This window comes from Lupinus angustifolius, chromosome LG08 (assembly GCF_001865875.1).
Source record: "Lupinus angustifolius cultivar Tanjil chromosome LG08, LupAngTanjil_v1.0, whole genome shotgun sequence".
Lineage (NCBI taxonomy): Eukaryota > Viridiplantae > Streptophyta > Magnoliopsida > Fabales > Fabaceae > Lupinus > Lupinus angustifolius.
This window is the reverse complement of record NC_032016.1, coordinates 23333438-23348714: the sequence shown is the minus strand read 5'-3', so window position 1 is coordinate 23348714 and position 15277 is coordinate 23333438. Positions and strand designations below refer to the sequence as shown.

General features: G+C 31.7%; 4 protein-coding genes and 1 non-coding gene across 7 annotated transcripts; 2 read left to right on the top strand and 3 right to left on the bottom strand.

Moving 5' to 3' along the window:
* Window positions 2620–6544, bottom strand: LOC109355300 (50S ribosomal protein L9, chloroplastic-like). 2 transcript variants are annotated; one of them, XM_019598379.1, is made up of 6 exons: window positions 6302–6544; window positions 5983–6110; window positions 5260–5305; window positions 4791–4888; window positions 4617–4708; window positions 2620–2630 (listed from the first exon to the last, which is right to left on the bottom strand). In XM_019598379.1, exons 1-5 carry the CDS (start codon window positions 6437–6439, stop codon window positions 4645–4647), a joined length of 474 nt encoding a protein of 157 aa, XP_019453924.1. In that variant the 5' UTR covers window positions 6440–6544; the 3' UTR covers window positions 2620–2630; window positions 4617–4644. The 2 variants fall into 2 exon arrangements, with proteins under 2 accessions (XP_019453924.1, XP_019453923.1); XM_019598378.1 differs by lacking the exon at window positions 2620–2630 and adding an exon at window positions 3451–3849 and having other exon boundaries at window positions 4661–4708; window positions 6302–6540.
* On the top strand, window positions 3088–3160 carry TRNAV-UAC. Its single transcript has one exon. It is a non-coding gene; the product is annotated as a tRNA-Val (tRNA).
* LOC109355297 (probable histone H2B.3) lies at window positions 8327–8905 on the top strand. Its single transcript, XM_019598374.1, has one exon. It carries the CDS (start codon window positions 8394–8396, stop codon window positions 8796–8798), a length of 405 nt encoding a protein of 134 aa, XP_019453919.1. The 5' UTR covers window positions 8327–8393; the 3' UTR covers window positions 8799–8905.
* On the bottom strand, window positions 10479–11943 carry LOC109355298. 2 transcript variants are annotated; one of them, XM_019598375.1, is made up of 3 exons: window positions 11729–11943; window positions 10960–11074; window positions 10479–10851 (listed from the first exon to the last, which is right to left on the bottom strand). In XM_019598375.1, the coding sequence occupies exons 1-3, from the start codon at window positions 11868–11870 to the stop codon at window positions 10725–10727; spliced, it is 384 nt and encodes a 127-aa protein (XP_019453920.1). In that variant the 5' UTR covers window positions 11871–11943; the 3' UTR covers window positions 10479–10724. The 2 variants fall into 2 exon arrangements, with proteins under 2 accessions (XP_019453920.1, XP_019453921.1); XM_019598376.1 differs by having other exon boundaries at window positions 11732–11940.
* LOC109355299 (cyclin-dependent kinases regulatory subunit 1) lies at window positions 13321–14674 on the bottom strand. Its single transcript, XM_019598377.1, has 4 exons — window positions 14570–14674; window positions 14383–14472; window positions 14233–14293; window positions 13321–13639 (listed from the first exon to the last, which is right to left on the bottom strand). Exons 2-4 carry the CDS (start codon window positions 14433–14435, stop codon window positions 13526–13528), a joined length of 228 nt encoding a protein of 75 aa, XP_019453922.1. The 5' UTR covers window positions 14436–14472; window positions 14570–14674; the 3' UTR covers window positions 13321–13525.

The window sequence follows — 15277 nt, the reverse complement described above, 5'->3', positions numbered from 1 at the left end:
TAAAGCAAAAACATCGACAAACTTACAATTAATTAATTTTGAGTTAATTTAACTTTTATGTAAATATACGTTAATGATTAATCAATAATTAGTTTTGGAATTATCTCATGGGAGTTCCAGCCCATAAAATTAAGTTGATGCGCACAAGAAAGACATAGTTAACTTTCCGACCACAAACATGCTATTAGAGTATTAGGAGTTACATGATGGTTCACCCTTTGGAGTGGGACCCATCACCCATATATATATACTCTTCTTCTAGTCATAAACTTCATCCTTATTTATGCAGTTACATAATGAGATATGAGAAAACTATAGGGTTGATAAATACAATATTTCTCATTGAGCATTGCTATATTCTCATACTAAATCCTCCTACTAATCCTCCTACCCAAAAAATGACACATGTCACTTATAACCCAATCATTAATAATTAAAGTATCTTATTGTGACACATGTCATCTTCTTGTGGGTAAGGAAGATTAGTAGGAGGATATATCATTTTCCTTTCTCATTTTCTCTCTTCCATGAAATAAAATAAAATTAAATACATAACAATAGGATTAGTTTAATTTGTGTTATAGCTTGAAAGGATGGCATGAATGTCACCATATACATATTATTGAATGGGAGATCAAACTTAAATTAAGCAATAGAGATGTATAAAGATGGAAGACTTTTAAGTCACTTACCCTGGCAACTTATCCAAAGTTAGTTATGTGCACGTTTCCACATGCTTCGCACATGTACTTGGGGAGGTTCGTATCATGTAACATTCCCCCTAATAATTCTCTTCATAGGTTATATTATCTTTATCATATAATATCATCCTAAAAAAGGAGGTTAGATCTCCTAAGTACACTATAATCATGACTATAATGTTATTCCTATATTTAATGCTTTTCACTTATCTATGTACTTACTATTTCTAGAAAATAATGAGAGGTAAAAAGATGAAGGAAATTAGATTCATTTTTGTATAAAACAAATGAGTGTAATTATGGATAGATAAAAGGATTTAAGTGTGGTAATAATAACTATTGTAATCATACAGGATTTTTATGGTTCAGTGATCTTTTTAATTATAAAGTCTTACACTTTGCTCATCCAATATATCAAATGTAAAAAGGCATATTTTTAATTTCCGGTCATTCAATGTAGTTTGTACTTCAACAATTTGTTTACATTTTCTTATCAATAATCCCATGCACTTTGCCATAATCATATTGGACGAGCCTATTCTTTCTTTTTTTTAAATTTCTCAATGGCGATAAACTTGAGTCATGTTTTAGTCATGTTCTTCTAATGAACCCAACAAAGAGAAAGAGAGTAAGAGTACTGCTATATTGTAGAAGTTTGACATAAAGTATATTATTAAGATTTTTTCTATCTTTAATTGATTTGGCCTGTTTTTAGATTTGAACAGCTGGGTGGTTGTAATTGAATATATAGGCGTTGGGTATATACAGTTGTGTATGAAACTGAAGTAGACTAAAGTATGGATTGTGTTATGTGTAGTTGTTAACTTGTTATCCTTTTCGCTTGGACAAGGTGTGTTGAACAGTGGTAGTAGCATTTGTTCACGGTTTTGGTGATAGAGACAATGCTTCAAATGCATGACTCGAGTAATATGTGGCTTGTGAAACTGGATACTTTCAGTTATGGAGTGTCAAATACAAGAGGAGATTGTGACATGTGACTTTAAAAATTTCATCGATACATATTTAAAATTATTTTTATTAAAAAAAACTAAACATACATTCTAGTATCGAAGAAGATACTGACCCATGGCTTGTTGGCCCTACTTGTAACCCCTTGATAACAAAAGGTAGGGTTTGGCCGTCACTAGATTCTATTTGCGTTACTAGAGTTAAACAAATTTCCACTCAACTAATCAATTGCTTCACTGCTTAATCCTCCTCTATTAGTGTTGTGTGTTGACCACAAGCAGGGTTTGGCTCCCAAAGTCCATTACCATTCATTAAGAATGCGAATTATATTGAGGTTTGGTATGCTGTGACGGAACAAAAAATTGGATTTTGGAATAAATTATAGTCACACTGCTCCTTAGTGAAATTATATAAATTACTTTTCACTTTTTCTACCTCTGTACAAATCTCCTAGTTTTCACACTTTTTACAAAAAATATAATAAATGTAATTAAGTTAAATAAAACATGATATATTGTTGAGACAAGTTCAAATAATATATAAATCAATTTATTTTCATTAATTTTTTTGTTACAAAATGTATCAACAGTTCTAAAAGAGATATTGTTTAAGTTGCTCTTATATTTTATCGTAACGAACCAAAAATAACAAAAAGATATTGACTCATATTATTTGGACATGTCTTCATAATATACCATGTCTTGGTTAACTTAATTGCATTTATCACATTTTATGTTTAAAAGATTACACTTATTTGTTATGCAGAGGTGATCAGTATAATAAAAGTATAAAAATTAGTGGAGTTTGTGTAGATATAAAAAAGTGACAAATAGTTTATATAATTTCTTTAAAACTCAGGAATATGAGTATAATTTACTATTCATTTTATTAATTGGTCATCCTTTTTATTACCTTAGCAGTAGTTCTTATTTTGGTGGAATGTGACAAGCCAACTAATATCTACCACTTCACTGGTTTGGGTTTGGGTACTATATAGTAAAAACTTATACACATGAAAAAACTTTTAGAATCTGAAAGTAACTATTTGAAGTAGTTTTGGAAAGGATTAACAATGTAATTAGCATTTGTCATTAACGTTTGAGTTAGGCCCATGTTCAATAATTCAAAGCTCAAGCACGTTCTTCGGTTTAGCTGTCTACAAGTTAGTTGGCCCAGATTTGTCTAAACTCCTACTAATTAAATATTGCGTAGAAATTACTAGAAGCCTGGAACAATGGTAACAATCTATATTTTACTTTTAAAGTCATTCCCTAAGAAAACATTTATATTTAACTTATTTTGTTTGAAAAAATACTAAAAAATTAAAAGGAATTGGTTCTAAAAAGGTGTGAGTCAGGCCCATCTTTCATTTTAGTTTCATTCAGATATAACTATTAAGAGAATCTTAGCATCCAACGTTGCTGTGGTGTAGTGGTTATCACGTCAGTCTTACACACTGAAGGTCTCCAGTTCGATCCTGGGCAGCAACATACTAATTTTTTTATTTTTAACTTTCAATACATTTTCTGTTCTATACTTATATTTTCAAATGAATAACTAGTTATTTATTTCACTTTTGTTCTTGCACCTTCTTTGCAGTAAAAGCTATAGCATTTGAGTTTTTTCATTCATGAGCTAATGTTCATTCCAATAACAGAGAAAGTGATTGATTTTATCAGAAGTCTTCAGAAAAAACAGAAGGGTTCGCACAATGCATTTATTTAGTCTTGGAAAAACTATAGGTTTATTTTATATTCCGTTTTTATGTTCATCAACCCAATGAAGGAGAAAAAAGAATAATATATTTCCCCATAAACATAGTATATTACATTAAAAACGTGGTTTCCTAGAATTTAATAGACAAGGAATGGAATGTGAACAAAATATAAGGTTTGGATAAGCAGCAGTTCCTACATTCTGGACACATATGACAATGGACTGAAAAGCATGAACACTAAAGATTTGTCTTCAGAAGATGGTAATGTACTGTAAGTTGATGCAAGTTGCTGGCTCCAAAATTGTCCATTCGACATATCGAACTCGAAAACATGGTAGTTCTTAGTTAGCAAAAACATTCACCTTCACTCTAGCTGTAACTTCCGGGTGAAGCTTTAACTCTGCAATGTATTCTCCTGTTTCCCTGATCTCTGGAAGCTCAACAATTCTCTTGTCCACCTCCCTAGAAATTAATCAGAAAATCGTTAAGCAATTCATCAAGCAGACTTCATAACAATGTATGAACCCGTAATGAAGGAATAATGACTCGTGTCACGCCTTTTGAGCAAGGGTGAACATTTTACAAGGTCCAGACGACTTAAATAAAAATAATATAATCACCAACTACCTTGAGGACAACTAATCCAAGGAACAAGGGTGAACATTTCACATGTAAATACTGAACCAAATAAAAGTTTATGCCAAATCAGACTATATCAAGTGCTATCATCTGAATCATAATGAAGTAGCTTACCATGTGAAGAGCACACAAACTTTGGAAATTTTTCTTAAAAACATTCCTCATTTCGTGTAATTTTCAGAAAATCGTTTTAGATAGAGAACATTCTAGAGGTAGTCCACATATGTCCATTTGCTCCGAAATAAATAGGATTTGTCTAACTTAAGTATAGGATTATGGTTTACTGCATTAATAATTCAGCAATATTTGGATTAAATTCCATAGATAAATTATCAGATACTGAAATTCTAAATAATATTTCATTAAGTTAGTAAAAATCAATATCAACCTTTCTTCAAGATTGGAAAGCTTCATACTCAAAAGTAAGAATAAAAACACTCATCTGTGTTTTTAAGTATGTATCTATTTGAAACTTAGACCAATAAGCAACTCATTGGTTTTTGTCCTTGACTTAAAATTACATATATTTACCTACACACAAAAAATGTGTAAACTGAAATGTTCTAGGAAATTACTCAATCCAAGAATACTTTAATGCAGACGACAGAAATAGATTTCTCAAAAAGGATGGTACCTTTGAAGCTGTGCCTTGATTATGTCAACAAGATCTTGAGCTGTGACACTGAACAACAAGCAAAAACTAGACTCAAAATCCACACAAGGGCATAAATTGACTGCGTATTGATGCAAAGGACAAGCCTCACCTTCCAAAAATTTGTTTCCCTTTACCGCCTTTACGCTTCACCTTGAAAGCCCCAACAGTTTCAAAAATTAGAGCAAGTTGTTGTGCCTCTTCTAATACCTGAACAAGTATAAGCTTAGATAAGATGAAATCTCTAGAAAACTGTATAGTGTGAAGAACAAAAGAACCCTATTAACAGATTCAGAAGAAGGTAATAAAGTGGTTGTAAATTTACTAGGACTTTAGACTAGAATGTGAAAAAAGGATAGGATTTACTAAAGGCAAAACTTGACATGGATAACTATTGAAAGGAATTTCCATTTTGTTATATTAAAATCACTGTTACTTAAACCTCTTGATGCATGGTTTATATGTAGAGCATAACATCAAAGCATTTCATACTTCCTACCCACAGTAACTAATGGTAACCTTCACTGCACATTACCAGAATACATACTTTGCCCGAGGATTAGAGGAAAAGAGTAAATTACCCGCCTTTTTTCAGCATCAATTCTTTCTTCTTCTACCTTCATTTCCCTGGAGAGAGAAGGTTCAGTGAAGATGTCTAAAGACAGTGCAAGGGAAACTCAATTCAAATTTGTTGCAAACATGCTTTCATGTGTTAATGTTTTAATTATAAGGAACACATTGCACACAAAAAGAGCTAGCTCTAAATTTCCAATGATAAACTATAATAGAAAAATATTCAGGTGGGCATTATCTGAATAATGAACACACGGGATGTACTGAATCAAAGGACACGGTGGACATTTGATTGTTTCATAGAGGTGCAAAAGCAATCTCATGTGGAGATGCTCCAACAATTGTGTAAAAGGACAACGCAATTTATTTTTGATAATCCAAGATTAGAACAGTTAAACCACACTATATTTGATGGTAAAGCGAAACATCAAAACCCCCAATGGGTGAAAATAAAGCATGAATTCTTGAAGCAAATATGACTATTCTGATTAATAACTCAAACTTATCTGTTATTTTGTCAATCAAAGCCAGAAAGTTGTAAAAGTCTAGTCAGTTTGCATATAAAGTCGCAAATAAATTATATTTCAAGCATGCTACTTAGAGGAATGGTTTAGTTCTGATGATTGTAAATGCAAAATCCTAATCACTGGTCCATAATACTGGAGACTGAAATATTATAAATGAATGACTTAAAGAGGGGCTAGAATCTAGATGGTACAATTATACATTACTTGAGCAGTTGAGGAGTGACAATTGAAGCCTTTCCAGTGGGATGCAGAAAATTTCTGTAAAACCCAGCCCTCACATCAACAAGTGATCCTTTCTTTCCCAACAACTCCACATCTTCCTTCAATATTATCTGATTTCACAAATAGCTCAGATAGTGAGTGCAGAAAAAAAGAAATATAATGCTGCAAAAGCACAATTTTAGAAGGAAAAAAAAACAAGCATACCCAATTGCAAAAAATACAAAATCAGAACCAAGTTCATGTTGAAAACACGGAAAAGTTAATAAATTTCCATTCTATGGTATAGAACATTGATATAAACCTTTCGAATTTTCTTGGTCTTCTTTTGAGCGAAAACCAAAAATCCCGCACTCTTGTTGGGTCCATTTGAGTTAGCGGTAAAGGTGTGAGTCAAAAGTGAAGAAGAGGTGGAGGAGAGAGAAGGTAATGTTGATGCCATTGTTGTTCTTGTTGTTGCTGCTGCAAAACTTACCGCAAACACTATCTTCTTCCCTTCTTTTTGCTGGGTATGTCTTATCTCTTTCTCGTACGTCGTTTTAAACCATACGACATCATAAATTATAGAATGATAATATGTTTTCCTTAATAACTAGATTTGATATATTATAATTTGATATGTTTTAGTGGGAATAATATTCTCATATAAAATTAAAGTTAGCATTGTCAATAAAATAAGTGATATAGACATATAGTGTAATATTTAAAATTATAGCGTATATTTATATAAATTTCTTTATTTCATTATTAATTACAATAATAAATTTATTGAATTAAAAAACGGATGGACAAGCATGCTAAAATACTTTATTTATATATACTAGCGTGTCAACCGGCACTCCGTGCTGGTCACCCACATTCTTATTTTTGATATATTATGTATGATCTTCATATTATATTATTTAAGAAAAACAATTTAAATATAAGAGTGTAATATATAAACTCAATAAATAGTGAAGATTTAAGAAGATATATGTGATAGTTGATATGATATACATAAAACTTATGTCAATTTCTCATTTTGTGTCTATTGGGGGAAGAAATATAGAAGATAGAAATAAGAGAATGTATGAAAGAAATGATATTAAATTATTAATATAAAAAATGAAAGTAATATGTGGAAGTTTATAATAGTTATTATAAATATAGAAGGGTAAGTTTGGAATATAAAAATTATACCATGAGGTAGTTATTATTTGTTTTGCCTTTATTAATAGTATAGATATATAATAAAGATAGACAATAAACACTATCACTTTTAAATTTGTATACTTGACCTAACATCTACATCAAATATATTATGAACCAAAACCATTATACACAACATGATCAAACATTAATCACATTTTTATCTATATTTTCATCTTGAATGGTATTTTCACAACAAATGTATTTGGTAAATTTGGGAGGAATATATTCTGATATATTTGCACAATATTTCTACCCAAAATTAAAACCAATAAAAATAACTTTCATATTTTCAGTTTTGAATTTCAAAATATGTCATCCAAACTAGTGTCACTACTTTAATACCCAATAATACCACCATCCATCACCACTATCACATGATTATTATCACTAGTATTTGACTACTCCAACAATCACACAACTATAACTATGATCGCTAACGAGTAACGACTTCTCAACAATTAAATATATGCAGAGGGTGCCAAAACAATTAAATATATAATAATATAATATTATTAAATTTATTCATCACAATTAATATAGTAGTAAAGTAATTGATTATATACTCATTTTGTTGTGAATTCTCTCATAAAGAACTAGAGTGTCAACAAATGACTAAAATATTTGAGGATTATGTATTTTTCTAAAACAAAATTAATACATAAAATCTGGTGGATATCTTTCTATTATATCCTCATACTTATAATAAAGTAATATATATCAAAAAGTAATATCTTATTTGTTGATGCTTGATTTCTAAGTGATATATATTACATTTTTTAGTGTAGAAGAATTTATATCAGAATTTTGGTAGGATATAATATTACTATAGTAAAAAAGAAAAAAAAAGGTTTATCTTGTGGTTTAGAGTAAAAACAAGTTTTTGGCATATATTGGAAGGTTGAATGGAATACGAGAAAATCTGAGTGATGCTTGTTTTAAGGGGCGCCTAATTTACTAACCCGCGAAATCACACAATTTTATTCACGAAGAAACGGCACCGCTCAAATATCAAGCGAATCCTCTCCGTCCAATTCACAAAACAAAGATCCAATCGTCCACCTCACCGATCCGCACCTCATCACATCTAACCAATCAAATACCAGCCCCTCCACCTATATATACTCAAATACAATCCCCTTCAATTCACATCCATTTTCAAAACCTATTCACTCCACACACAAAAAGTACAAATCCAAAATCTGAAAATGGCGAAGGGAGAGAAGAAGCTAGCGGAGAAGAAACCTGCCGCCGCCGCTGCTGAGAAGAAGCCAGCGGAGAAGAAGGTTGCGAAGGAAGGAAGCATTGACAAGAAGAAGAAGAAATCAAAGAAAAGCGTAGAGACATACAAGATCTATATCTTCAAGGTGCTGAAGCAGGTTCACCCTGACATTGGAATTTCGAGCAAGGCGATGGGAATAATGAACAGTTTCATCAATGATATATTTGAGAAACTAGGTCAGGAATCTTCTCGTCTCGCTCGTTATAACAAGAAGCCTACGATAACCTCTAGGGAGATTCAAACCGCTGTGAGGTTGGTTCTCCCTGGTGAACTCGCCAAACATGCCGTTTCTGAAGGCACCAAGGCTGTTACTAAGTTCACTAGTTCTTAGGATTTTTATTATTTATGAGCCAGTCAATGTTTTTCATTTGATTCGTTCGTATTCAATGTTATCACAATCGGATGTTATGCTTATTGATTGAATTGGAATTTATTCAGAGTGAGATATTCGATTTAATTATTCAAACCATACAGTTTATTTTCTAGCATGAGTATTGATGTATTTTTGGGATACTTATATTTCAAAAAAATCTTACATGTGTATGTGAATTGAAGTGTATAACAAGATCAAACTGGTTAACTCGATAGTAGAATTTAACACGTAAGTAACCGTGGTTCAGATTTCTGAGCCATTGGCTCAATATTTTTATTCTGTTCAACTATAAAACAATCTAAAAAGTATTTGCTAAGGTAAAAACACTCAGGCTGGACTGTATAGTCGATGGATTCAACCCTTTTATCAAATATATATGTAGTGCAAGATAAATAGCACACGTGTATTTAATCAATTTCGGTATGGACAAAATTGAGAAATGTGAAGTTGTTTTTGAAGTTTTAATCCTGATTTTGTTGAAAAGGACTGTTGTACCCCATCAGCATTTTTTTTGCCATTTGGAATTCCTCATAAGCGCCTTTATACCATGAGCTCTTCATTGTGTACATTTTTCTTGGTTTGTGGACAGTGGCTGTGGGTGGAAATATGAAACTTTTGTCAATTATCAGCTTGTGTTGATTTGAAGCTGGTATTTGTATTTATACCATTTTTACTGATTAATTATAGTTTGTTTCATCACCTTTATGAAGATTGAATGCTGATCTTATGATATATTAGTCTCTTAGGTGAGAGAGTATTATAATTTTACATATTATATTAAATTTGTTATACTATCCTCACCACCTTCGGCTGATGGTATTTTTAAGGTGCTTAATGTTGATTTTAGGAGGGTAAACCAAAGACAAACGTATAGTGTAAAATTCTAGGCCATGTAAGGTATTAGTATGTAAAATCTATTGGCAGACAATCTTGAAAGTGGAACACTTGAAATTTGTCAGTCTAATGATAAGACAAGTTGTACAATGTGTGAAAGATCTGTGTACACTACTTTAAGGTTGATACTGCTTCTAGGTGTTCGTTTTGGAGTGAAAGTGTAAAACAGTTTGGCTAAGGAAATTTGTCATGTGTATGTAACATCCTGCACCGCCATTGCCTGAAGGTCCTATATCCTGAGCATGCCACGTCATATTTTCATTTCACTTGTGGCGTGGCTATATAAACAGTGGTCGAGGCTTCTCAACTTACTTCTTTCACAAATTTTACGAAACCGAACGATTGATTCATACGAAAAGGATGTTTTTATGGTCTTAGATTTGTAAATACAATGTTTAGTCAACCGCTTTGCCGCAATTATAAAGGCATGCATGGGCCAGAATGAGAAAATGGATGGTGAAAAAGAAAGTATAAGCCAAGCCAAAATGGGGTCAAGAATCTTGCAATGGACAAAATGCATTTTCCTTTATACTTAGGGTATTAAGTCACTAGACACTATTAAGTGCAAAAGCATGACAATCGGTCCATCAAAAACTTTAAACGGCAACAGCCCCTATAGGCTTTCCCTAAGCACTCTCATGTGGAAAACCAAAGTACTACAAAAATGAGATTATTTGCATTTCTATGCAATATATAATATAACATTGTTCATTTGGAAACAGATGAATGGGTAAACATATCAAGTTGCATGATAGAAGTGTTTTTAATCGTTTACTAAACATCATTAAGAAAATTATTACATTCTTACACATTGAATAAATCCTGAACAATTACAAAAGGATGACCCACATCCCCTCAATAGATCGTTCATATCCAGCAACCAGGCATGTGGAGTCCACCAAACTCGGAAAAAAACATCTCACCGACAGTTCCAGACACTGAATATAAAGCTGGATCTTGTAATTTAAATCAGACCATTCTCAAGTGACTTTATTTCTTCTCGTAGGTTCGATGATCGGGACCAATATCGCGTGATCCTGTGTTTATGTAAGGGCCTCGAAAAGTTGCTTGTGGTGACAATGGCTTTGTTGGGTCAATAACAGGCTTCCTCGATGACCTGGCCAAATACAAACAGCATTAGTTTCTGAGTTTCAGAGTAGCGAGTATGAAATAGAATAGATAGAGTTGTGAACGGAAGGAAATACATTATTCGAGTAAGACTTACGCCATGTAGAAGGGAAATGCCAAACCTGCTGAAGCAAAAGCAATTAAGCCAGCAGCGACGATTACATTGCGAGATCGTGCCATGTATATGTCAACAAAGCAAATGCAAAACTTTCCTGATAAACAACGAGAACAAGTATGTTAAGATTTGCTTACAACAACAGTCTTTTCACACTAGGTGGGTACATTCATCAAATGATGCAATGCTATCCTATCATGTTTATAGGCAAATCATTTACATCAAATCCATTTTAACATTTTGCTTATAGCTTTTCTTGTTACATGGGTTTTTATGTGTATTTTCTACACATGCCCGGATCATCTATGGTGAAATTCTACCAAAATCATTTCAACAATAGACCTACTTCAACTTCTCTAATGCATTCATAGCTTCATACATGAAACTTCCCGGTCGAATGCATCCATGTGTAGTGCATTCAATATAATAACAGATAAGTCATACTTATTATTATAAAATAAATGTCAGTGAAATTGCTTGATAATCAGAATTCATTAGGTATGAGATACGCTGGTGCAATTGATGAAGGATCCAACATAATAGAATTAAAAACCTGACATAGATTTCTATTCCAATTCAAAATTCATTAGGTATAAGACAAGTAGGTGAAATTGATGAACGAACTAACATAATAAAATTGAAACCCCCACATGAATTTCAAACGTCTTGTTATATGTTAGAAGAACGAAAGCTAACATAAAATCATAAAATGAAACATTTTGAAAATTTGAGAGGAAGGATGGGTTGAAACTACCTTTCAGAAGTGGTCCAAAACTATTCGAGAATTCTTGCAATTCGAGAAGGAAACAAAAACTCCGAGAAGCGGGTAGTGGAGCAAAGACTTGTCTTTGATTTTCTAATTGGGAAATTCTGAACCCTAATTCCGATTTCATTTCAGTGACTGCGTTGAGAATGCGGGCCCGGCCCACTCGATCATGGGTCAGCAGTTCAGCACATAATATTGGATAAGTTCGATAAACTTTTATATTTCTTTTTTCTCCCGATAGAAAAAAATGTGATAGTATAAGAATTTTTACACTGTTATTGCATTATCTTCTATTCATTTTTTTTAATTATTATTGACTTTTCAAACAAAGAAATTCAAATGAAATAGGTGGTGCCCTGATTATATATATACTTTTACATTATCATGGCACATATATTACACTCATCTCCCAAAGGTCCATATTCGTCCAAGATCTCTCATCAATGCAGAAAAAATATATGCACTAGTGTAAAAGTTTTATACACTATCTATTTATCATTCACCATTATTATTAACTATTTAAAAAAAATATAATGCAGACAAATGACATATAATGTACTACTAACTGTATATAGATATTAATCTTATTTATTTTGCTCAACATTGTTTATTAAGTTTATCATCTAATTTGAAAATTTACAAGGGACATAAGCTATAACATTTTTTTTGAAGTGCTATGAATCAAGCCTATACATTTGGCATGTCAACAAAAAAAATTATTTTTAAGAAAAAAAATTGTAAAAATAATAAACCATTCATTCCAAGGTGTCATTCAATAAAAATGTGGATCATATCCAAAGGAGCTTTGGGTGAGTAATAGGATTGGAGCAACACATTTCTTAAGTTACTGAAATGATTGGAAAGTGAATATTGTGAAAATTTGTGACCCTCACTAATTAATTGGAGGGTATTGGAGGAAAGAATGAAATAAGAATTGTAAAGAGATATATTAAAGCAAAAATAAAATATATTATGAATTTTAAAGTAAAAAGTAGATTAGAAAGAAATGAACAAATTAGAAAAAAAGATATTACAAGGGATGCACTTATAAATTAGGAAGGAAAACTAAAAAATAATTTAAAAGTAATAAATAATTGAAATTGTCTATTTCTTCAAGTATCAATAAGCATTTTTAACCCGAACGGTAGAAATAGATTAATTCGTTAAGAATTACTTATAATGCATTATTTATCATATATATGTTAAAAATATTGACTCTTGATTAAAAATAGAGTTGTAATATTTATACACGGCAAAAGTCATTTATCTTTCATTTATGTGTTATACCTACCATCTAATAGGTTTTATTTTCTAGTCATGTATGAAATTTGGGTACAGTATTTGTATTCAAAAGTTGATTGCATCTATGTCCGGCGGCAAAAGGACGCAGCAAAAGCGCTATAGAAAAAATGAATTAACTGGTGTTGAATTCTCCAGTTCAATGTTAACAAAATTAAGTATATTCCTGGCGTAGTTTTTTTAGCAAAATGAATTATGTTAGCCCAAAACAGACAAATCCATTGTAACGCAAAACGTGATTAACTGCAAACATAAAAAAAAATGCCAGAACCATGTCCTACAAGATCAAGAGCGAAATGTGTGACTGAAAATAACTATTATAATCCACCAAACATACGAGTACACGAGAGGTACACCACCACAATACTAAGAAACATAGGTCTTTTGCACAAGAGTTAGGTCTCATAATATAATTTTGTATTTCAACAGCATTCAGAGTTTGAAAAGTGAAAGTGATGAAACAAGCATGGTTTACTGCTACTGCTACTGCTGAAAATTCAAAGGCCTCCTGAAAAGCATTATGTGTGGCTCTGGGCGATGAATTGCATAGTGAACCCAACCACGGCTCTGCTGAACTCCAATTGCACGCCACTCATTCTGTCAATCAAATACACTCTCCTTATAAATATATTCTATCACATTCACTTTTATACATTTAAAACAAATACATTTTATAACACAGAACAAACACTAAAAAACAAAGAGGGATTTATTGTTCCCGAGTATATCTCCAAGTATGTCCCATAACAATTACAATGTGCTTACAAAAATTAAACATTCATAACTTTCTTTTTCTATTTTTGTTTTATTGTGATTGATTCGAGAGACAGATTTAGGGACAGCACATCCTTATCCCATAAAACATATCAAATATCATAACTTATGAAAATAAGATTAAAATCTATAATATCTCATTCTATGTAACCAATCAAATTATTATTTAAAATAAATCGAGAAATGTAAAATCTTCGGAATCCTCAGCCTTCGGCGGTTAACAGAAATTGAAACAAAAAACCTAAGAACCACTATCCATTTTCAAGGATAAAATCAACATCAAACAGGAGTAAGACAAATTTGTATGAAATTCAACATGGAACTATGAAATTTATAAAAAAAAGTGAAATAGTAATATCAATTATGCAATAATTAAATAGTAATAATAATACGAATACAAAAAAGTGATTACATACTTCAGAGAGAAGACGATTCTTTGGGAGCAGTTTTGCGACTTCAGGAGGCAGAACCACGTGCCTGAACAATAAATCACGAAAATGAATTATTATTAACACAAAATCATGTTAACGATGATGAAAAAGAAGACAGTGAAAACGTGTGTATACCTATACTCATTAGTATCATCAAAGTATTTTTCAGAGTACTGGATCTGACCCATATTTCACAACTAGGTTTTATGATTTGCTCAATTCAATCTGCGACAAACGTTTTCAGGGGTTAAAATTGTAAAAGGTATATGGTGAAATTGAAAGTGAAATTTGATTGAAGAAAAGAAGAGAGAGATGGGAGTACCTGATAAGTGATGGGGAGAGAAAATGAAGAGCGTGAAGCGTTGAGAGAGAATATATGCACAGTGCGTGAATGAATTTGGGAAAATTTTCAACCTACAAGGATGGAATCGTAATTTCATCACTTATAAATACTCTTTTGGTGTGTGTTCAAAATTTGTAACGGCTAAAAAGGTTTTTGATCATTTTTTATATTTCAAATTTTGAAATTTTCCCGCTTCAAAGTTGAAGCTTCTACTAGCTCCTACCAATCAACCCAAACGGTATATGCATTTTTTTGGGTATCTTTTAAGTGGATTTGGCTTCTTTCTTTTTTCTACTCAATTAACAGGTTTTTATTAATTAATATTTTGGAATAAGTTTAATACATATACATTGACAGTGTAAGAATTTTTTACACTGTCATAATCATCCACAATTAATTTGTTAATTATTATTGACTCTCAAATAAAAGTAATACAAATCAATGACGAATGATGTACTGACAATATAAAAAATCATTATATTGTCAGTATATACAAATTAAAGTTGGGCAACAACTAATATTCATGTACAAATCATATAATATCAATGAACAAAAGTTTATCTAGTGACTTAAGTCTCTCCTGCAACCAAAATCTTAGATGTTTCAATTCCTATTACACATGCTATTTTTTTGTGTTGAACATACACTCCTTATATATAAAGAGATTACATGATATTTTACTTGCAT

Bases quoted from the DNA above. Each gene is read 5' to 3' on its own strand.
- LOC109355298 (XM_019598375.1), bottom strand. From the start codon at position 11,870: ATGAAATCGGAATTAGGGTTCAGAATTTCCCAATTAGAAAATCAAAGA. The intron at 11,075-11,728 runs GTTTCAACCCAT...GTTGTTTATCAG, and splicing joins TGGACCACTTCTGAAAGGTA to GAAAGTTTTGCATTTGCTTT. The intron at 10,852-10,959 runs GTAAGTCTTACT...GTATTTGGCCAG, and splicing joins GCATTTCCCTTCTACATGGC to GTCATCGAGGAAGCCTGTTA.
- LOC109355299 (XM_019598377.1), bottom strand. From the start codon at position 14,435: ATGGGTCAGATCCAGTACTCTGAAAAATACTTTGATGATACTAATGAG. The intron at 14,294-14,382 runs GTATACACACGT...TTTATTGTTCAG, and splicing joins GATGATACTAATGAGTATAG to GCACGTGGTTCTGCCTCCTG. The intron at 13,640-14,232 runs GTATGTAATCAC...TTTGATTGACAG, and splicing joins AGAATCGTCTTCTCTCTGAA to AATGAGTGGCGTGCAATTGG.
- LOC109355297 (XM_019598374.1), top strand. From the start codon at position 8,394: ATGGCGAAGGGAGAGAAGAAGCTAGCGGAGAAGAAACCTGCCGCCGCC.
- LOC109355300 (XM_019598378.1), bottom strand. From the start codon at position 6,439: ATGGCATCAACATTACCTTCTCTCTCCTCCACCTCTTCTTCACTTTTG. The intron at 6,111-6,301 runs GTTTATATCAAT...TTGTGAAATCAG, and splicing joins AGACCAAGAAAATTCGAAAG to ATAATATTGAAGGAAGATGT. The intron at 3,850-4,660 runs GTACCATCCTTT...ATTAATTTCTAG, and splicing joins ATCAAGGCACAGCTTCAAAG to GGAGGTGGACAAGAGAATTG.